This window comes from Agrilus planipennis, unplaced genomic scaffold, assembly GCF_000699045.2.
Source record: "Agrilus planipennis isolate EAB-ADULT unplaced genomic scaffold, Apla_2.0 scaffold368, whole genome shotgun sequence".
NCBI classification, from domain to species: domain Eukaryota; kingdom Metazoa; phylum Arthropoda; class Insecta; order Coleoptera; family Buprestidae; genus Agrilus; species Agrilus planipennis.
In genome coordinates, this window is record NW_020439091.1 from 13833 (window position 1) to 37159 (window position 23327).

The 23327-nt window shown below is 37.2% G+C and overlaps 1 protein-coding gene across 5 annotated transcripts in view; it reads left to right on the top strand.

Annotated features, from left to right (window-relative positions):
- Nucleotides 1–23327, top strand: part of LOC108742767 (kazrin) — a 129343-nt gene that overhangs the window by 13788 nt on the left and 92228 nt on the right. For 4 of the 5 annotated variants that reach the window (XM_018478079.1, XM_018478080.1, XM_018478082.1 and 1 more), the window contains exons 2-3: nucleotides 7512–8004; nucleotides 19022–19315. In XM_018478079.1, coding sequence (XP_018333581.1) covers nucleotides 7512–8004; nucleotides 19022–19315 — 787 coding nt within the window. Of the gene's footprint in view, nucleotides 1–4771; nucleotides 4850–7511; nucleotides 8005–19021; nucleotides 19316–23327 lie in introns of those variants that run through there. The other variant, XM_018478081.1, reaches the window with a different exon arrangement.

Genomic DNA, 23327 nt, shown 5'->3' on the forward strand with positions numbered 1-23327 from the left:
AAACGTCAACATACCTATTTGGGCCAATTTTTAAAATATGCTTATAATTTTATATATAAACAAAATAATGCAGAGATATTTTATGCTTTTACCAAAGCTTTCAGTTGTAATTATATATTTTATTAGAAATTGATGAATATACGTATAATTAACAGGTAAAATTTCATGTGATATCACGAAGTGTTTATAGCAAAAAAATATAGTTGCATATTATACTAGACAACTAAACGCTGAATAATGAAACGTTTTCTACAATTTATTAAGCTGGTATAATGTATTAAGTGATATTAAACAAAATGAACGAAGTGTTGTTAAAAAAACTTGGCTTGATAATTGCATATCATCATTTTAATAAGTTGGTGAGATACTAATCACTGCCTTATTAAGGATTTGTAAATCATTACATACATAAGTAACTAAGTATGTACGTACAAAAAAAGTGTAATAAACCATTCCCAGTACATATCTCTTTGATTAAAATTTCTTGAAATTCTTTTCTTCAAAATAAGTTAATGCGTTTCATGTTTAGGGGATCAGTACACCTATTTGTAGTTAGCATTTCACCGAATAATCAATCCCGCACTCCAACCTCTTAACTTAGAAAAAATAATGATCATCATCATAAGCTCGTCGGTACTAAGACTGGTTGGACACGCACCTCTACTCTTTCCTATCCTGCATTTTCCTAAAACTAGAACAACCCACATCCTTAACTATTTAAGAACAGTAATCTAATGTAGGTCTACTTCTACTCGTCTTTCCTCCTGTTTCTGCTTTTAATGTCTCTGACTAACCCTTTATGCCTAAGAAGGTGTTCTACCAACCTATCTCGCCTATTTTTTTTTCCTCTGTTCTTTTATTCCTACGAATCCTATCAACGCACTCTTTCCTTTTTCTATCGTTTTCTCTAATGTTACCCGTAAAGCTAGAATAGCGTCCCGTGTTCTTCTAAACCGAAATTGATCTTCCCCTAATAGTTATTCTACCCTTTCTTCATGCTTCTCTGTACGATTCAAGTAGATTTTTGACGCATGGGAAGTTAAGCTAATTGTAACTAACCAGCACCTTTCTTTTTAGGTATAGTTACTATCACGTTCCGTCTATAATCCTCCGAGACTTCCCATTTCGTAAATGTGACTAACTAACCTATACATACGATCTCTAGCCTCTTGTACTGCATGATTTAAAATATCCGTCTATATCCCATCTATACCTGCTACCTTATTATTCTTTAAGTTTTTTAATGCTACATCAAACTCCTCTCTCATTACGTGGTTACCTATGTCCACACTATCTTCTTTCTCGGGTATATCTCCTAATTCTTGACCTGCGTATAGCTTCTCTAAGTATTCTTTCCACCTGTCTCCCTTTTCCTCATTTTTTATTAAAATGACCCCCACCTCGTTTGTTATATTATTACTACGGTACCTATGCTACTTCTCTGAAATTCTTTTAATTATCGTATAAGCCTCATCCGTTTTACTTACTTCAAACTTTTCTTCTACTTCTTTACACTTCATATCAATCCACTGTTCCGTAACTACTCTACACTTCCTAATTATTTCCCACTTTATAGCTTTATATCTTTTTTGCCCTTCATCGTCTGTCCTGTTTTTGTAGTTCTCCCTTTCTTCTATTAATCCTGAAATCTCGTTTGTTATCCAGGGTTTCCTACTTTCGTTTTGTGTAAGACCTAATACATCTGTAACTGCTGACTTGAAGCACGTTTTAATGCAGTTCCATTCTGTCTCTATGTCCCTGTCATTCGTTTCTCCTGCCTCCCCTAGTAATTCGTCTGTCCTTGAACCGAGCCTATTCCGCGTTTCGCTACATTTTAACTTTTCTAACTCAAGACGTCTCCTACCTTCCCTCTTTTTCAGAATTTTCAATTCAAGATTAATCTTCATAAGTACTACGTTATAATCGCTATTTATGTCTGCTCCTAGATAACTCCTACAGTCCTTCACTTGATTTTTAAATCTTTGCCTAACAAGTATGTAATCTAACTGATATCTCCCTGAATCACCTGGCATTCTCCACGTATAGCGCCTCCTAACGTGATGGTTGAATAAAGTATTGGCGACGGTTAAGTTATGTTTATCGCAAAATTCTATCAGCCTACCTCCCCTATCATTTCTATTGCGAAATCCAAAAGAACCTGCTATTGCACCCACTTTACTTTCACCTATTACAGCGTTGAAATTTCCTACAACTATTAGGTTTTTTTACCCTTCCACTAAACTTAACACGTCTTCTATATCTGCATAAACCGCTTCTACGTCTTCATATCATTGTAAGATGATGTAGACATGTAGACCTGCACTATTACCGTTTTTACCGTCGAGTTTAATTTAACCATAACTATCCTATCGGCTTTTTGTAAATAATCTTCTACACTCTGCCCTGCTTTCCTACACATTACAATTTCTACCCCCGAATTACCATCCACCGACCCTGTACCTATGCATTATTTTAAAGTCTCCACTCCATGCCTACTATATCTAAATCTAGCCTATTCATTTCAACTTTGAAATACTCTAATTTCCCTACTTACCTTATATTGCACCTTCCCCTATTGCATTTATTGATGACATCCTCCGAGGTAGTCCCCGTTTAGACATCCGAACGGGGGACTGGTTTACGTCCGGAGTGCTTTTACCCCAGAGGACGCCATCATTAGAGTTTGGTGTGTTTTTCTTAAAAAAAGAACCCTACCGCGAGCCAGGAAGTATTCGGGGTGCAAGCTATGAGCTCGAAATTACTGTCTGGGCAGTTGTAGGGAGAAAAACCTTTATAAAAAAAATTACAGTACCTACTCAGCAATCTGACAAAAAGTATTTCTTAACTTTTTTTCTAAAAATTACTGTTTCAGCTAGAGGCTATAAAATTGTAGACAGTTCAGACAGACTAGCAGCTTTCTCGAAATGCGTTTCCTTGTTAACTTTTATTTTAAGTCGCACTTCTTTAAAAAAAAAGTACAACGTGTAATTATACAACACGCTACTGAAGTGAAACTTCTTGAAACACACAAACATACCGGGATAGGGGTTAAGGAATTAGTTTAGTTCTAGTAGAACTGTAATAACAACCCGTGATTCATACGAGTTCAGATTTTATAGGACTATAACCCGGTAAATATTTTGTTGAGTCGAAATTCTAGAGGCTACGTGTAGCTTCTCAAATGAAAAATAAGCAAATTTTTTAAAATCTTCAAATTTTGCACAATTTCATTTTACAGGACACTGTGCAAAAACTATTGAGAACTCTAGAATNTTTAGTTGATATCACAAATTGAATTGTAATAATTAAGAAACTTGAAATAATTTTTAAAGAAACATGTCAAAACTGATATACAAATTACTTAATGAATTCTAAGTACTATACTTCTACGGCAAATTCAGTCATTTATAATCGAAAATTGTAATTTTTGCGTTTTTATAAAAATTTAGTTTTCTCCATGCCCAATATATATTTATGAAAATGATCAACATTATTACCTCTACAACATACTAAAAATTCAAGATCATCGTGTTTGCTGAAACAAAGATAACCTCGTCACCTGATTCTAACATCTGACATATAAGCCCGGCTAGGATGTGCAGGGGCATTAAAGAAACTCCAGTCATAAATCTCCCTAATCAAACAATGACGTTATCAATGGATATAGGTACATCTCCAAACAGCCTGCCGTATTATTGCCTACTTAGTACTACTTGTAATACATTTCCGATTGCTATTTAGGAAATGTATAGATTTCCTAGGAAATGTGGCTGATGTAATTTATTTCACACATTTCCGGGCGACTTCAGGAATTATATACAATGATGGATTTCATACATTTCCGGCAACATATACATACAAATAAACAGAGTAATTGAAAATTTGTTAGTGCTATTTACTATATTTTGTTCAATTAAACGAAACATGTAAACTTGCATGATAACATAAATCAATCTTATTAAAGGTTTTTCTGTACCTACGCAATATAAATAATTGTCGCATTGGTTTTAATTACCCCTCACTTAAAGTAACGCGATTCTCATGTTGCTAATGTTAACATAATGCGTAATAATTCAACGGACAGCGTCTGTCAACAAACTCCAGGCCGCTACGGCTACGTAGCTTAATATGTGTTTCCATCTGTGTTTACACTGACCTCAAAGTCAGATTCCATTAAGTGAATTGGTGGCCCTCGAACTGGCACTAAATCGTAATTGGAACGATTAAACGATTATTACCTACACAATAGCCGCAACTTTTTGCCGGTCCGAGCACAAGAATAAAGAAAACGACTTTGGAAAAGTTTTACCAATTTCCCAAACTGAGAAGTCCGATTCGAATGTGAAATTGTTCGCTTAATGAAATTACTTTCAAGAAATGTTTATCGAATCAACTGCAGCATAGACGTTTCAATAGGACGACACTTGATTAAAAGTAATTGAGTTACTTAATGATATTTGATAAATTTTGTGTCTTGCAATTACTTCAGCTCACAATCCATATACTGACGAACTCATTGCAACAAAACGATCAATATTGGTGGACTGTGATTTCACAACAAGTGAATATGTCAGAGTGACAGAAGCGTCACTGTCTCACATTTAGCAATGACAGCGTTCCAGGGTTCGGACTCCGGAACGCTACCAGACATCAGAGCATATAGACGTTCTCGTTCTCCCGAACAAAAACAGCATCGCATTGGCATTGCTAAGGAGCTGCTGGACTCTATCTGCGACAACCCAAATTTGCTTCAGAGGGTCATAACTGGTGACGAATCGTGGGTTTATGGTTATATCGTGGAAACCAAAGCTCAAACATCCCAAAGCACGTCAAATCACAGGGTAGAAAGGTTAGTAGGGAATATTACCTGCAAGTTATGCGCAATTTGTGCGAAGCAATCCGCCAGAAATGCCAGGATTTATGGAAGAACAAAAATCAGCTTTTGCACCATGATAACGAAACTGCTCACGCATCGTTGCTTGTGCGCGAATTTTTGACCAAAAACAAAAACACTAATAATGCCCCAGTCACCGTATTCCCCAGATCTGCCCCCTTGTGACTTTTTCTTGTTTCCGAAACTAAAGAGGTTCATGAAAGGAGGACGCTACGCTACGATTAAGAAGATAAAGACGGCATCGAAGGAGGAGCTCAACAAGATCACAAAAACGAAATGTGTGCTGGGACACATAGTAGAAGTGAAACTTCAACGGACAAATGGAAAACGAATGGCAACGGACAAGTGAAAAACCAAATCACAACAAATTTGTTCTTTTTTACTTCAAGTTTTGCAGGCTGATTGTTAATGTACTTGTCCAATTTGAAAACCGGACAAAATTTTTACTTGGAGTTTTACAGGCAGGTTTTCAAATTGAATAAGTATATTAACAATCTGCTCTTAAAACTTTCGTTTTCTATGTGTCCATTGAAGTTTCACTTCTACTATGTGTCCCAGCACATATTTCGTTTTCACAGGTTTACTGCAAATTATGATTTGGTTTTTACACAGACCGCAAATAAAGGCAACGATGCCCAGCCACATGCAGAGAAGAGGTAATAAAACAACAGCTGAGCACAGCACACGCCGACGGGACTCTAGCGGACTCCCCGCTCTTCGCGCTAGTGCGCATTATATCCATCTAATATAACCGTTACCCTCTCTCCGCTGCCGCCAGCCTTTCAGTTCCTCCGCGGCTGCCGTCTCTTACCACGCGATATACCGTCTACCCCCTCCACGCGGCCGTAACGCTTTTTCGTAACAGAAAAATCATTTTTTGAAGTGCTTCGATGATTGGAAAAAACGTTGGCACAAGTATACAATATCTGGTGAAGGTTACCTTGAAGGGAACAAAATAGATATTCACGAATAAATAAATAATTTTTAATAAAACACAAAATTCGCAATACTTTTTGAACAGGCCTCGTACATTTACGAAAACTGTGCAGTTGTGAATTCAAAAGTTTTACTATTGAATACAGAAACACTGAATCATGTAACTTTGAATCCTCGACTCACTTATTGTCCAGTACTTACGGAATTGCAGAATCCATATAGAGTGATCTTTCAATGCAAAGGATATAACAAGAAATAGTGAGGTGTGTTCAACTAAGAGCCTAACAATTTCCAAGGAACTCATTACACATTCAACACTAGTTGAACCTGCAGACAAAGTTAAAAACAAAATATATAAACTGCAGCACTCGGGAAAATGATCCATCATGTTATTTGCAGTCATGCACTTTAAATACTGTAACGGATTGTCGTTCGAGTTTTCTGAGAAATACATGTTAGTAGAACTGATTAGATCAGGGCTTTTCTTCATTAAAGTGGTAACATTGGTTTACAAATCAGCTTCTCCTATATATTTCCCAAATTCTTAGTCACTAGAAAACAGAAAACGTCGCTTTTTTCTCGAAATATTTCCGCGAATTCTTACAGTTCGTTACTCATTGTATCCAAAACTTCGTAATAACTGTAGTTCTTTTTCATGTAAATTAGCAGTTTTTTCGTCAAACATTTTTATGATTTTTCGTTTTTTGTCAATAAGATAGACCATTTTTCGGTCATTCTCAAGTGTTTCAATTTCTTCAATGCCGTCTTTTGAGTCAGAATCAAATCGAACCATTTTATGGTTCTAGTATTTATTAGTTGCTCTCCAGAAGCTCCAATTTTTTCTAATTTCATCCTCTATGCTCAATGCAATTAATGATACATTCAAACATTCATATTATTGCTTCCACATCTTTCATTCATGATGCCCAACGTGTTGTACCTAGGTCTTTAATCTGAATTATTCTTGCACTTTCCGTAGTTACTTCACTAGCCTGATCATGCATCCTTTTCTAAGAAGCTGACTGCCTAAACCGTTTAAGCTCAATTTTTTAAAAATCATGATTAATTGAATACTAATTTCTCTGTTTCAACCTCGCAGTATCTAATTATAGGAGCTGGATTTGTTCTTGAAAGATTCCTTTCCAGAATTCTGGCCTTCTTTGTCACAACAATACAATCTCGGCAACCCACTATACGGAACCCTTAATTCTCTTTCGCGTATAGTGGGTTGCCTACATGTTGTTGTTGTAATGGCCCAGTACATTTGGTAGTTTTTAGCTGTTTCACATATGGATACGGTAGATACATAAAACATAATGCGTAGTTCGTTGTTTGTGATTATATTATCGGCGTTGTGCGTATGTATGGCCTAATTGAAATTACATTTTTATATCATATAGTTATTGTTTAAAGAAGATAATTATAAATACAAATAAAAGTGAAATAGTGTTGGAATTTACGCGGTGAAAGTTCATGATACAGTTTGTTCAAATAAGCAACATAGTTTGTGTTTCTAATTTTTATTTAAAACTGCAATTATTGTTCTGCTACACTCTAACTTTTTCAAGTTTACTATTACAGAATTACGTCTCATATTTCAACAAATTGACAAATAAAAGTATTCAATTTATCTGAATTTCTTTTAGGCAATTGAAAAATACAATATTTTATTTAATTATAGGCAAAACTTCGCAGAATGGTAGAGGAACACTCTGCCATCAACTTAGCAGCGCGTCAAGACCCCGAGTTCGTAGTTTCCCCTCTATCGCCACCCTCTTCAGGAATTTCGACCAAAGAACCCTCTTCAAGTTCCGAATTAAATAAACTCCCTAACCAGCCCACTTCGACCAACGAAGGTACCTCTTCGACTAGAAAATCGCAGACCACCAACACCAAAGAAACCAGTGATAAAACTAGTGTTAATACAAAACAAACTACTGAACCGAAAAATCAAACTAAAGATCCGTCGCCATCCGGCCGGGCTAACGAGAACGAAATTAGTGCAAAAAGCGATAGCGATAACGCGCAAATTGACACCGAAAGTAGTGGTAAAACTGACAATATCGGAGTGATGACGGTGGAAGATGCGATTAGTCCCTTACGGGATGATAAGACAGAAGGCCCAAGAGATTCAGATTCGCCAAAACCTGGATGTAGTACTCAACAAGATGTTGGTAAGCACTTCATTAATTATTAAATAAAATAATTCTAAGTGGTCTGTATTCTGTCGGAACTGCCAGACGAGGATCGCGATTTCGATCTTTTTGGATATCATCAGCGCGTCGTAGACAGCTCCGACAGAACACAGACCAACTTTTACCTGCTGTTTTAACAGCGCGTTTTAGAAAATACCACAAATGGCGCGGTAAACGCCATCTGTAGTACGATGCTACATTTTAGGATTACGTATGCTCCAACAAGGTTATCTACTTACTGAAACGTTTTAGCGCCATTTGTGGTATTTTCATTAATTATTGTTTGTTGAAAGGTAATGTTTCAGTTTAATTTTAATATTCCTTTTTAGTCGTTATAAATAGATTTGCTTATAATTATTCAACCTATTTTATTTTATTGCATTGGAAATTTCCATAATTTCAAATCCATAGAAGATAGTCAAATATATCTTGAAAATTCTTTTGCAAACAATAATGGGCCGATTTGGTCTCAATGGCCAGTTTCTGCAATGGTTTTCGACGGCAACCACCTTTCTTAATTTCATTAAAAAAAACTAAAAAACTTTTGGGTGTTTCATTCCCACCAGCCAGTAATGCTGGTGGGCGGGCAGTCCCTCCGGACTATGCCGGAAGGTAGGGCGGAAGGCCCTCTTCAGCCTGCTTTCAGGAATCGTGGGAATGGGTGGGTGGTGGTTCGGGTGAGAAAGATGAGACGGACGAAATGAAGACAGAAGAGAGTGAAAGATTATCTGTGGAATATTACTGCCTCAGCATTTGCCTAAGTGATCCAAGGAAACCACAGAAAAACTTGGACCAAGGCAGACGGACCCGGAATCGAACCGGCGTCCTCCCGAATGCTAAGCAATGGTCTAGACCTCTAGGCCATGCCGCTCGGTTTAATTTCATTATCGATGCTCTTCATTTATATGCAGGTTACAGGAATTTTATAGCTCGAGGCAGAATCATTCCTTGTTGGGGTTTTCCCCTTATTGGCTTCTGGCTCGTATTCTTTTGTTGCATACCAGGTACTGGTGGTGGCACCAGAACAATTCATCAATTTGTCACATAATTTGGAGTTACGTTTTGTTCTTCTTCTTGTTAAAACTTACGTTTTTAATTCATATTTTCTTCGTCGTGTCTGTAGCTGTAATCCGTCATTTAGTAGTTACTAATTCACATGTAAATAAAATTTGTATATAATGTACTTTCTGGAAACGTCTAATTATATACACTGGTGTTCGTGAGTGTCTTGTGAAATTAATGCACCTTCCTTCGACGTTCAGTATGCTGACATTTAATGGACATTTGTAATTAAAAATCACAGATCGTTTGTTTTATAAAACCTATTTAAATTTAGTCGTAAGGTCATACAGAGAATATGGTGGTGGCCGCGGATAAACATCCGCTGACGGTAAATCAGATTATGCATCATCGATTACAGTACCATCCGATTATTTCTGGAGGAGTGAAGCTAGTTTTTAAAATTCCGTAGCTCAAAAGGGAACAGCAACCCTTATAGGATCACTTGGTTGCCTGTCTGTCTATTTGCCTGCCTCAAGACCTATTTCTTATAAATCCAAATTGATCTTCCCCTAATAGTTCTTCCGCCCTTTTTTCCATCCTTCTCTGTACAATTCTAGTTAAGATTTTTGATGCACGGGAAGTTAAGCTAATTGTTACTACCACGTTCCGTTTATAATCCGCCGAGACTTTCCCCGTCTCGGAAATATGACTAACTAGCTTAAACATATACGATCTCTAACCTCTTGTCCTGCATGTTTTAAAATTTCCCCATCCCATCTATACCCGGTGCCTTATTATTCTTTAAGTTTTAATGCTACATCGAACTCTTCTCTCATTATGGGATAACCTAGTTCATCTATCTCCACACTATCTTCCTTTTTTAATACATCTCCTAAACTCATGACCTGCGCTTAGGTTCTCTAAGTATTCTTTCCACCTGTCTCCCTTTTCCTCATTTTTTATTAAAATGACCCCCACCTCGTTTGTTATATTATTACTACGGTACCTATGCTACTTCTCTGAAATTCTTTTAATTATCGTATAAGCCTCATCCGTTTTACTTACTTCAAACTTTTCTTCTACTTCTTTACACTTCATATCAATCCACTGTTCCGTAACTACTCTACACTTCCTAATTATTTCCCACTTTATAGCTTTATATCTTTTTTGCCCTTCATCGTCTGTCCTGTTTTTGTAGTTCTCCCTTTCTTCTATTAATCCTGAAATCTCGTTTGTTATCCAGGGTTTCCTACTTTCGTTTTGTGTAAGACCTAATACATCTGTAACTGCTGACTTGAAGCACGTTTTAATGCAGTTCCATTCTGTCTCTATGTCCCTGTCATTCGTTTCTCCTGCCTCCCCTAGTAATTCGTCTGTCCTTGAACCGAGCCTATTCCGCGTTTCGCTACATTTTAACTTTTCTAACTCAAGACGTCTCCTACCTTCCCTCTTTTTCAGAATTTTCAATTCAAGATTAATCTTCATAAGTACTACGTTATAATCGCTATTTATGTCTGCTCCTAGATAACTCCTACAGTCCTTCACTTGATTTTTAAATCTTTGCCTAACAAGTATGTAATCTAACTGATATCTCCCTGAATCACCTGGCATTCTCCACGTATAGCGCCTCCTAACGTGATGGTTGAATAAAGTATTGGCGACGGTTAAGTTATGTTTATCGCAAAATTCTATCAGCCTACCTCCCCTATCATTTCTATTGCGAAATCCAAAAGAACCTGCTATTGCACCCACTTTACTTTCACCTATTACAGCGTTGAAATTTCCTACAACTATTAGGTTTTTTTACCCTTCCACTAAACTTAACACGTCTTCTATATCTGCATAAACCGCTTCTACGTCTTCATATCATTGTAAGATGATGTAGACATGTAGACCTGCACTATTACCGTTTTTACCGTCGAGTTTAATTTAACCATAACTATCCTATCGGCTTTTTGTAAATAATCTTCTACACTCTGCCCTGCTTTCCTACACATTACAATTTCTACCCCCGAATTACCATCCACCGACCCTGTACCTATGCATTATTTTAAAGTCTCCACTCCATGCCTACTATATCTAAATCTAGCCTATTCATTTCAACTTTGAAATACTCTAATTTCCCTACTTACCTTATATTGCACCTTCCCCTATTGCATTTATTGATGACATCCTCCGAGGTAGTCCCCGTTTAGACATCCGAACGGGGGACTGGTTTACGTCCGGAGTGCTTTTACCCCAGAGGACGCCATCATTAGAGTTTGGTGTGTTTTTCTTAAAAAAAGAACCCTACCGCGAGCCAGGAAGTATTCGGGGTGCAAGCTATGAGCTCGAAATTACTGTCTGGGCAGTTGTAGGGAGAAAAACCTTTATAAAAAAAATTACAGTACCTACTCAGCAATCTGACAAAAAGTATTTCTTAACTTTTTTTCTAAAAATTACTGTTTCAGCTAGAGGCTATAAAATTGTAGACAGTTCAGACAGACTAGCAGCTTTCTCGAAATGCGTTTCCTTGTTAACTTTTATTTTAAGTCGCACTTCTTTAAAAAAAAAGTACAACGTGTAATTATACAACACGCTACTGAAGTAAAACTTCTTCAAATACACAAACATACCGGGATAGGAGTTAAGGAATTGGTTTAATGGTATTATTTGTACACTATAAATTTAAATTTTACACTGTACATGCCGGAGTTGCCTCACGGCTCAAGCGATCCCCACTACGAGACATCCGTTGCATGATTTCGATACATAGCAACTCGCATGTAACGAACCCTACCGCGCGTAAACAAGTTTCATTTCGAAAAAGTATTCTAAAAATTTAACTTGGAATTCCAAAGATTACCTCTCATCAGTTGAGAGCTATGGTTAATTCAGCATGAAGTAATTATATTATACAATTTCTTATCAAAAAGAAGAATTTCTACTAACAACTAGAAAATTTGGTATTGCATTTGCTGATAAAAGATAAAAGGGCAGTCGTAAAAGGTGAGCAATAATATAAAGGTTTTCGTGCACAAACAAGATCAAAGGGGAAGACTAATATTAACACAGAAATGCAAATTTCATTTAATTCACCTTTGGTTCATTTTATAAAAACCTTGTTCTGATTAGTAACACGTAAAGTCAGCTTTTGGCTATCCTTTGAAAATCAAGTACCGGAAAACGCAAAGGTGAAGGAAAATGAAATTCAAATAGCTACTGTAGCTTTCTTGTTGAAAATAAGTATAAAGCGAAACGAAAACATTCCGGAGAAGCTCGTCAGTTAATATCATTTTATGTGAGTAGGTAATCTTTAGAAAAAGGCAATTTTTAAAACCAAATTTATAAGGTACAAGTTACTGAAGCATACGATTTAAATAACGTTGCCTGTATTTGTTCCGAAAAGCTTTCAACAAGTAGCCGCCCATAAATTTTTATCACTTACAAAGTAATTTTATCGCCTTTAAGCACCTTCTTTGCAAAAATAGTATGCCGTTTGTTTCAAAGACAAATAAGTTCACCAATTCTGAGGGCGCTTAAGATATGTAACCGCGGGTTCAATAGGGAGTAACTGGAAGACAACCGGGTGTATACGAGGGGGTGGTTTTAATTTCGCGGAATAGGGAGTAAGAAGTAGAAGTAAAAATATGAATTTATTTTTCCTTTTACATATACTCACCTGCTACCCTTATACATTTTTTCTATCTTTTAATTAACTTACGTACAGGGTTTGTCCGGAAAATAATAGGACTGATTTCCTTCCGCCGCGACTGTACTTCGGAGCGTGCGCGCACCGACTGGATTCGGTAGAGGGCATTCCTAGCTAACGAACGAGCGGCTGGTGAATTGTCTCCGAGCACCTGGAGAGTCAGAACAGGCTTTTCTGTGAGGTACGCGATTAAATTCTGTGTGAAACTCGGTAAATCTGCGACAGAGACGTTTGATATGATCAAGCAGGCTTACCCAGATGTTGCTTTAGCAAGAAATGGTGTGTTTCGGTGGCACCAGGCTTTTTCAGAGGGCCGGGAAGAGGTCGCCAATGAAGACCGTGCTAGAAGACCTTCGACTTCGACAAACACCGACAATGTGACTCGTGTGCGCGAAGTTTTGAACTCAGACCGTCGACTAAGTATTCGTTTAATTGCCCAGATGTTAAATTTACAAAAAGTCTGTGGTTCATGACATTGTGACGGAGCATTTGAACATGCGCAAGGTGTGCGCGAAGATGGTCCCAAAAGTGCTCACTGACGACCAGAAATTGCGGCGAGTGGAAGTGTGCCAAGAAAATTTAAACATGTGTGAAAGTGACCCACAATTTTTGAATAACGTAATCACAGGTGACGAGTCATGGATCTTTGAGTATGATCCCGAGACAAACAGGCAATCTTCCGAGTGGCACACGCCGGCGTCTCCTCGCCCAAAAAAGGGAAGAATGAGCAAATCCAAAGTGAAAACGATGCTCATTGTCTTTTTTGACATGAAAGGCATCGTCCACCATGAATTTGTTCCTCCTGGACAAACCGTCAACGCCAAGTTTTACGTGGAAGTGCTCAAGAGACTCAAACGAAGGGTCAATCGGGTCCGACAAGACATCGCAGCCGACTGGAAGTTGCACCACGATAACGCCCCGGCTCACACCGTCTTTCTTGTGGACAGCTACCTGACCAAGGCCGGCATTCCAACGCTTCCGCAGCCGCCCTACAGCCCAGATGTGGCCCCCCCGGGCTTTTTTTTGTTTGTTCGCCTGAAAAGGCCGATGAAAAGCAAGCACTTTGAGACGACACAGGGGATCCAAGCAGCATGCACCGCGACTCTTAAGGCTATTCCGGAGAATGCCTTCCGTGACGCCTTCGATGCTTGGAAATCGCGCTGGCAGCGCTGCATCGACGCAGAAGGAGCCTATTTTGAAAGTTTTTAAAGAATTGTAACGATTGGCTCAATAATTTTTTTTAAATCGACTCAGTCCTATTACTTTCCGGACAAACCCTGTATACCTTCGAAAAAATTTTTTGTCTTTGTCTGAAAAATACTCTGCATTCTTCACTTCTTCGTCGCTTGAATATTTCTTCCCATGAAGACTTTTTCTCAAGTTTGGGAATAGGTAACAATTTCTGGGAGCTAGGTTAGAACTGTAGGGTGGCTGAACCAAAATTTCGAAACCCAACTTCTCCAGGGCAGCCATCGCAACATGGCTCTTGTGAACAGGCGCGTTGTCGCGCAGAAGGAGGACACCTTTGATCAATTTTCCTCTTCTTTTTTCTTTGAATGCTTCCTTTAACCTCTCTAGGATTGAAGCATAGTGTTCTCCGGTCATGGAGACACTTTCATCTTTATAATCGATCAACAAGACCCCTTCTTAGTCCCAAAAGACAGTCGCCATGATTTTCCCAGCCGACTGCGGTGACACCATAAACTTACTGAGTAGTGGTGTGTCTTTTTTGTGCACATAGAGTCCTGTTTAGACTCAGGTTCATAATGATGAACCCAAGTTTCGTCTCCAGTAATAATTCAAGTCAATACTTCACTATAGAGGTCAAAAAACGTGCTGTTGTTTTCAAGGCGGAATGAGCATTCTCGGTACCCATCTTGCACTGACTTAAATCATTCCAAGATGATCATGAAGAATTTTAAAAAAGGTTGTATCTGATACTCCTACCATTTCTGCTAGCTGTTTCTTCTTAAGTCGGGACTTTTTTAATGATTTCTGGAGTGGTCACATCGATCAGCCGGCCTGGTCGTGGGTGCTCTTCATACGAATCCCTGCCTTGCTTTAAGAGGGTATACCACTGGTAAACCATGTTTTTATCTGGGAAGAGTCCCCGTAAACGGATGACATCTCTTACAGTATGGTTTGAACTGATTTTCCTTGCTTCATAAGGAACTTTATAACAGCGCTGTACTCGATTTTCTCCATATTTCACAATTGACTTGTTTCGTCGACGATAGTTCAAAGACTATTGACCTAATTACGATAAAACTTGGTATTGAGTTGTTTGGTAATGACTCGAATAAGCACTCTCACTAATGACCTACCTATACATTCCGCGAACTTAAAAACTCACCCTCGTATATATCCTTCATGCTACATCTATAGCAATAAACAAGGTAACAATTTTTTTCTCTCTCGTACTTGTAAACTTTTTTCTTAACTATTCTTATCTACCCTCCCTTTCTCTTTTTCTTTTGTTTAAATTTTCTTTTAATATTATCAGCTCCCTGCTATTCTTATTTACCAATTTTCTACACCCTTTCCTTGCATTACCTTTTACACTCTATTCTAAAACACATCTTAACGTCTCCTTCTCTTTTTCACATATTTTGTTTTCTATCCTCTACATTCATCTAGTACTTAATTTCATTATATTTTGTCCCCATTCTAAAACTCGCTATTAACGCTATATCCTTTCCTTCTTGTAATAAATCACCTTGCGACTCATCTCACAGGAATTCTATCAACCTTTTTCGCATACTCCTTCTCCCTCTCTGGTTATTTCGTAGCTCCTATTCTTTACCAAATTCCCTGTAGCCATTCTCTCTCTTCTCCATTCTTCTTCTAGTTGCTCCTAACTTATCATTAAATCTCTTAGGGCTTTGTATATCTCCTTATCATATTTGTTTTTCATACCAATTCTCAATACCTTTTTTCTCCATATCTCCATTCTTATATATTCTTCCTGCGGTCGTTCTAGTTTTTCTCCATATCTTGTTACTCTTCTCCTTCCTACCACAGTTTGTTTCTCTTCATAATATCTCTCCAACTAGCCCTTCATCTTATTTATACTTCGTTTACTTTGTGTAGCGATGTGACCTTCAGTTTGACCGGCGCAAAGTAGAAACGAACAGCACTAGGCCAGAAAAAGAAGGAGACAACTCTCGGCCAAACTCTTAACCGGTGAGGCACGTATAATCCGTACAGTACTGCACGGAAAAATTGACCATTTTATCCATTACAATTGCATTGCTCAAATGTGCTGTTATTGGTACCAATTACTACTGAAAATATCAACGAGATGTTTATTTATATTTGAAGACATATTAAAGGCTTTAACGCTTGTTTTCGACTCGCACTACTATTCGTGATTAAACAAAACTTTTGGCAGGTACTCTATGAAAAAGTATGTTTAATGAACAATAATCGAGAGTATAATGAGCTTTTTTCTCCCTACCTACGATTTTGCCAGCGCCCATCCAAAACATTGGAAGGGGCACATCGCTAGAGAAAGTAAATGAAGTATATTTCCATGATTATTGTGACGTTACCGTTCAGTAGCTACATCTTTGTTAATTTTTGACAACCTTTTATAACTTTTAGGGAATCAACAAGTAACAAAAAACTTAAACGAACAACCAATAATCAGATTAGGCCAAAACAAATACCTTTCCTCCTTTCTAATTTTCAACTGCTCTCTTTAGGAACTCTGTTATTGTTTTGGTTTCCAGTTTCGCTGTAATCGAGAACAACTAAATAATACAACTTATCTTTAAACTATCACTTCATTTACTAACATCGGTAATGGAACGAATTCGACTAACAAAGTAGGTTGTTCTCGATGAATTAATTAAGTAAGCGACAAAAACGATTAAAGGCTACGTGTGGTACAAAAAAGGTTCATAGGTACTTCATTAAACGAGTAGAACAGAACCAATATCACCCTTGAAAGTGAAAAACACTCATCAGTCAATGCTTTCAAAACAATTTCCGAAAAGTGCTGTTAAGCGCGAGTGGATGCCATTGTTTCAGAGAAGCCATTTGCTGCCAAAAAGGAGAGTATGGAAATTGACAAAGGCTATCCGATACAATGAAACACAGAGAACGTCATGATGGCATCACATCAATACTCTGCTATCGCAGTAAATAGTAGTTCGGTTATATTTTATATTTCTTTCCCATAGGCACTGAAGCTGTACTTAAGTAGATATTTAACATGAACCATGGATAAACTTAACTATACTTCATTTACTTTCTCTAGCGATGTGCCCCTTCCAATGTCTTGCATGCGCGTTGGCAAAATGGTAGGTAAAGAGAAAAAACCTCATTATACTCTCTACTCTTGTTCATTAAACATACTTTGTCCTACAGTAGGTACTTGTCAAAAGTTTTGTTCAATTATGAATAGTAGTGCGAGTCTAAAACAAGCGTTCAAGCCTTTAATATATCTTCAAATATAAATAAACATCTCGTTGATATTTTCAGTAGTAAATGGTACCAATAACAACACATTTGAGCAATGCCATTGTAGTGGATAAAATGGTCAATTTTTCCGCGCAGTACTGTACGGATTATACGCTCCTCACCGGTTAAGAGTTTGGCTGAGAGTTGTCTCCTTCCTTTTCTGGCCTGGAGCTGTTCTTTTCTACTTTGCACCGGTCAAACTGAAGATCACATCGCTACAGAAAGTAAACGAACTATAAATTGAGCTCTATCAAGTATCCAGGACCTTCTTTATGCTAAAATCTATTTAATTGTGTAATATTTCTCAATTAAACATTGATTTAAGGAAGTTCTATTATATAGGAAATATAAGTATTTAAGTAGAAGTGACTGGTACTGTAATCTCCCCTACCATTTCTGTTACATAATCCAAAAGAAGCTGTTATTACACCTCTTACTGCGTTGAAGTCTCTTAAAACTATTAGATTTTCCTGCCCCCTCACTAAACACCCCTTCTATATCGCATGTACCGTTGTCACGTCTTCGTCATTCTATCGATCCTATCGCTTTTCTGTAAATAGCATTGTACTGCTTTGTTGAGCATTAACACAATTCCTACCCCTGAATTATCATCCATCGATCCCTTGTGTAGATATTATTTTAAAGTCTCCACTCCAGAAGTCTCCAGCTTCTGGCCAACAAACTTCCCTAAAGCTTACTATATCTAATTCTAGCATATGCATCTCAAAACTTTTAAATTTTCTAAGTACCCTGCTTGCCTCATCTTCATCATCATATGGTCGTCAGTCCTAAAACTGGTTTAACACGCACCTCCACTTTTTCCTATCCTGAGCTAATCTTCGCATTTCCTTAAAACTAGAAAAAAACTCTTGGGTGTTTCATTCCCACCAGCCAGTAATGCTGGTGGGCGGGCAGTCCCTCCGGACTACGCCGGAAGGTAGGGCGGAAGGCAACACCGTGCTCCAAATATACACCTTTAACAACCTTTTTCGAATGTCTAAATTAATGTGACTTCTTTTTATTGAAGGCGACTCGACCCTGCGCTATCCTCTGCTTTATATCCCTACTACTCCTTCCGTCCTGACTTATCTGACTTTCTAGATACCTAAAATAGGTCACTTCTAATTTTTCGTTTCCAATCATTATATTGACTCTTTCCCTACTTTTTTTGCCTCATGGTTCTAATATTTCACCCATCGACTCGTAAAATATAGCATCTTCCCCTTTTGCATTTCTTTATGACACCTTGCGAAGACATCCGAATGGGGGACTATGTTATGTCCGGAGTGCTTTACCTCAACGGACGTCATCATTTAAGTTTTAGTACGTTTTACTCTGGGTATGTGGTGGTTTCTCTTTGTCTTCCACATCAGAGTGCCATCGATTCTCGTGATCTCTGCCGCTCTGAATACTGAAAGGGCCGCTGCCCTCTTTCTTTCAGGGACTTGCCTTAGTATGGTTTCTTATTAACAATCTTCCCCATTACGGTTGAAGGTCTGACTCCCTGAATCATTGAAATGTGCACCTGGTTTGTACAAGAGCTTCGTCAAGATTCCAGTCCCGTCTGATTGATGACAACAATAAAACCATATATTTTAAGCTCTCAAAAAGACGGTGCAAGGTCATATTTCAAATTATATCACTTTTACCCTGCCTATTAGAGACAGTTACTTTTCTTATTAGTTTATGCTACCTTTTTAGGGCTGTTCTCAAACTTTTAGTATAATTTGTTTAATAACAGTGTTTTACTTGCTTCCATTAGACTCACTGGTTCATGAACTATAACGGTAGTCTGATGATTCGCCTAAAACTATGAAAGTATTTCCTTTATCCTTTCAGGTGGCGATTCGACTTCGCCTCGTTCACCACGTAGTGCGGACAGTGTTCGAGATCGGGACGTCTTCCCTGCAATGTTGGCCACTTCTCCCTTCGAAATGTCTTCAGTTGCTATCAGAAGACTTCGAATGGAAAACGAAAGATTACAAGCCGAAGTGACGCGACTGAGGAGATTGGTTGTTTCCGGCGCATCCACCGTATTGAATGAAAGGAAATTTTCTGAAGATACAGGAGACGTACCGCCAGCAGTGAAATCTTTAGAAGCTGAATTATTTCTTGCAAAAGAAGCTATAATTGGTTAGTACTTGATTATGCATTAACCGTTTTGTAGATTAAGCTTACCTGAAAAAATTTTAATTAAAAAGTTTTTTAATCATCAAAGAACCTATCATTTCCTTATACTTTTTAACTTGCCCAATGGAAACTGTTTTTCGATTTAATTATACAATAAGAAATAAGAATAAGATTTTTATTAATTTTTAAACTAGGACAACCTAAACTAACCATACTCTAACCTTCAAAAGGTGCATGACTTCTTTTTTCTTTTTAAGGTTATGTACTCCTTTAAAGTTAGGTTATAATTAGTTTAGGCTGCCCTCATTGTGTCTAATTATATAATTAAAACGAAAAAGAGTTTTGCGCTTCAATGGGACAAATTAAAAAGTTTTACGGTACTACTAAAAGATACTTTGAATATCAAAAAAAGTTTTTTCCTTGTTACTTAAATGCTACTTTTTACTAACTTCTGTTTAATTGTAAGTGTAGTTTATGACACCCTCCTTGAAGTTAGCTTCAAATATTACAATGCTGTCGATATAATACACGATCGCGACAACAATCACTACGTTGGTGTTGTCTTTTTTATATCGTAATTTAGCATATTCGTCAAAAGAGAAAATTGGCAGCACTGCGAAATTTCGTAATTTTACAGAGCCTAGCATTTTGTATTTCCAAAGCATTTTCAAAGCATTTCTATTTCTCAGTAATTGTCACCTGCCTGCGTACTACAACATCTACCAAAAATGTAGGTACTTTTTGTCATGTTAGCGCGGAAAGCTCGTTTTGCGTGCTATGAAATAGGGAAGAAATGGCCTCTTTTCAGCCGTGTTTTAGTCGGGAGGCAATGAAATTAGTCTTTTGAGCGCATGCGCTGAAGTTTATGGGCATGCGCAGAAATTAGTTGTTCAATGACAGTGTCCTTCTAACCTCTAAATCATTTACTCTTATTTCGCCAACTATCAATTTAATAACGAGCTTTCCGCACAAACATGACAAAAAATAGTATACGTACCTCGGGAAGAAATAGGGTTCAGATGCAGTCTGAAATAACCCTGTTTCTTCCCTCGATACGTAATGTACTATTCAGTCTCTTAAAGAGTAATTAAGCTCACTTGCTGCATAATGTACCTACAGTTTTAATGTATCACGCTAAGAGCAGGGACAACGTAAATACAGGCCACTAGATAAATCTCAATAAAAGATTAATATTTAAACCGAGACCCTGATTAATGCAAGCAACGTTTTTTGCATTTTGTACTTGAAAGCAAAGGAAGGACGTCAATGCATACCTACTCCCTTTGTCGTGTGATTCTGCATACTAAAATGCGAGCTTCTAAAGGACTTTGTAAAATATGAACTTTCATTAAAACTTCTGCTGATAAAGAGACATTAGTTAAGGAATTCCTTTACCGTTCTTTTTCAATTTAACAAAGAAATGAAGTAGTTAGCTTTTGAGTTTATCATCAGTTAGTCAATGCCCATCCCTCCGGTATTGTTTTATGCAAGCCAATTAAAAACCCAGAAGTTTAAGGTCATTTTGAAAGACTTCACAGGAAAATTAATGAATAATAAAAATGCAAAAATATCGGAAGTTTTATGAAACTGTACAGTATAAACCACTAAAACCAAAATTCGAAATGAATTGTTTTCATGTGAAATTTCACATTCATTTTTTTTATGAGCAATTTCGAATTTTTATATTTTTTAATAAAATTAAAATATCTAGCAATTAAAAATACAAGAAAGCATGGAAACATATTCCGAACAAAAAACAAAAAATAATATTATTAACATACAAATTAAGAAAATGGTCCAGCGTAGTCTAGTGAACCTAGGGTTTAGATCAAGGATGGCCAAGTCTCTTCCAGAGGGGGGGACCCGCGAGATTTATCATAGTTTTACTAAAAAAAATTTATGTAGTAAAAAACCGATGTCTAATCACCGGAACCGTACCGGTGACTAAGGAGCTATTCATCGGTGTTGTACCGTTCACTAGTACCCAGCAAGAAAGAATGCTTTATCGAGACTGTAACTTGATTTTCAATTAGAAGATCAAATTCATGTTCCATTTATTTGAAATAATGAAATTATATAACAATTAAATTAAAAATTTAAATAATAGTTAAAGCAAGTAGATTTATTACCGTATATTTCGACGTGTAAATACTCTCGTCGTATAAACAACCGTCCCCCCCCCCCGGGATTTTATTTAAAAATTTGGTGTTCAGCTATATCTGTTGTATAAACACCTTCTCAATTTTCAGTGAAACAGAACTTTTGAATTTTGAATAAACACCCCTGTTCATTATGGCTCAATACTGTTGAAATATTAAGTTCAAAAATCGTTTAAGTGCACCCCACTTTAAACAATTTTCAAAGTCTGAATGTACTACAGTCTCATAAACTGTGTAAGAAGGTGTTCTATTGATAACTTGAAGCACTAGCCAACTATATTTTATACGTTTAGGTACCGGTGTATAGCTTTAACTACCGGTACAGTAGCTTTTTAATCACTTGTACGGTACCGATTAATAGCCTCATCCAAAAATACATTATTTATGTAATTATATATTTAAAAATCATCATCATCATCATAAAGTCGTCTATCTTAAGACTGATTGGACACGCACCTCCACTGATTCTGAGCTAATCTTCACCCTAAAACTAGAACAGCCCGCACCCTTAACTATTTGCGAACAGTAATCTAATCTAGGGCTAGTTCTACTCTTCTTAACTCGAATATATCTCTGACTAGACCTCCATACTGAGAAGTTGTCCTACCAATTCACATCGCCTATTTTTCATTAACTTTCATTGAGTCCTCTGTTCAAACATACACCTTCAACAATCGTTTTCGAATTTTTAAATTAATCGTTCGCGAGCATAGAACTGACTTCTTTTTATTGAAGGCGGCTCGACCCTGCGCTATCTTCTGCTTTATATCCCTACTACTCCTTCCGTCCTGACTTATCTGACTTCCTAGATGCCTAAAATCAGCAACTTCTTCTAATTTTTTGTCACCTATCTTTATATTCACTCTTTCACTACTTTTTCCTCCCTTTCATACCAGTATTTTTGTTTTAATTTTATTCATTTTCATAAAATATTGTTTTGTCAATACTGTTTCCGTTATATTTAAGGCTATCTCTAACTCTACCTTGCTAGATGCTAATACCGCTATATCATCCTTAAATATAAGTACACTAATCTTTTGCCCCTGTATATCTATCCCTGGTGTTGTACTATCTTTCATGATATTGATCGCATCTTCTAAGTATAGATTAAAAAACTGTGGTGACAGTGTGCATCCCTGTCTGACTTCCTTCCTAATATTTACTTCTCTACGTTGCAGCTCCAGCTCTATAACTGCCTGTTGCTCTTTATACAAACTAAGTATCACTCTTCTATCTCTGTAAGTCATCCCTACATTTTTAAGAATATTTAACATCTTGACCCAATTAACATTGTCATAAGCTTTTTCTAAATCTACAAATTCTATGTACGCACTCTTTCTTTTTTCTATTGTTTTCTCGATTGTTACCCGTAAAGCTAGAATGACCTCCCGCGTCGAAATTCTTAGAAAAAAATAACATTGATTTCAAAACAATATTCTAGTGAATATACGACAAATATTGTCTTTTCCGGGTCGGTCTGGCAGAGAAAAACTTGGACCAATTTCTCTGGCTTTCTTGGTTAATTTGGACAAATGATGGGCGGTGATATTACACGATAATCTTTCACTTTTTCTTCTTTTCGTCTGTCTCCTCTTCCTCTCTGCAACGATCAACCACTCATTCCCAATATTTCTAAAAAGCTTTTAATCTGGGTGCAAGTCGAAACAACTGCCCTGCTATCAGCATTAATAGCTAGTGGGAATGAAGCATGCAGAATTTTTTTTTGACACAACCAGCACTGGTCGGAAGACGTCCAAAGGCGAAACAGCTGTCGCGGAAACAAAAAAAAAATAAAATTCATATAATGAAAAATCAAAACCCCAAACAAAAGTACTGAAACTTTGGCGAATCTGTAA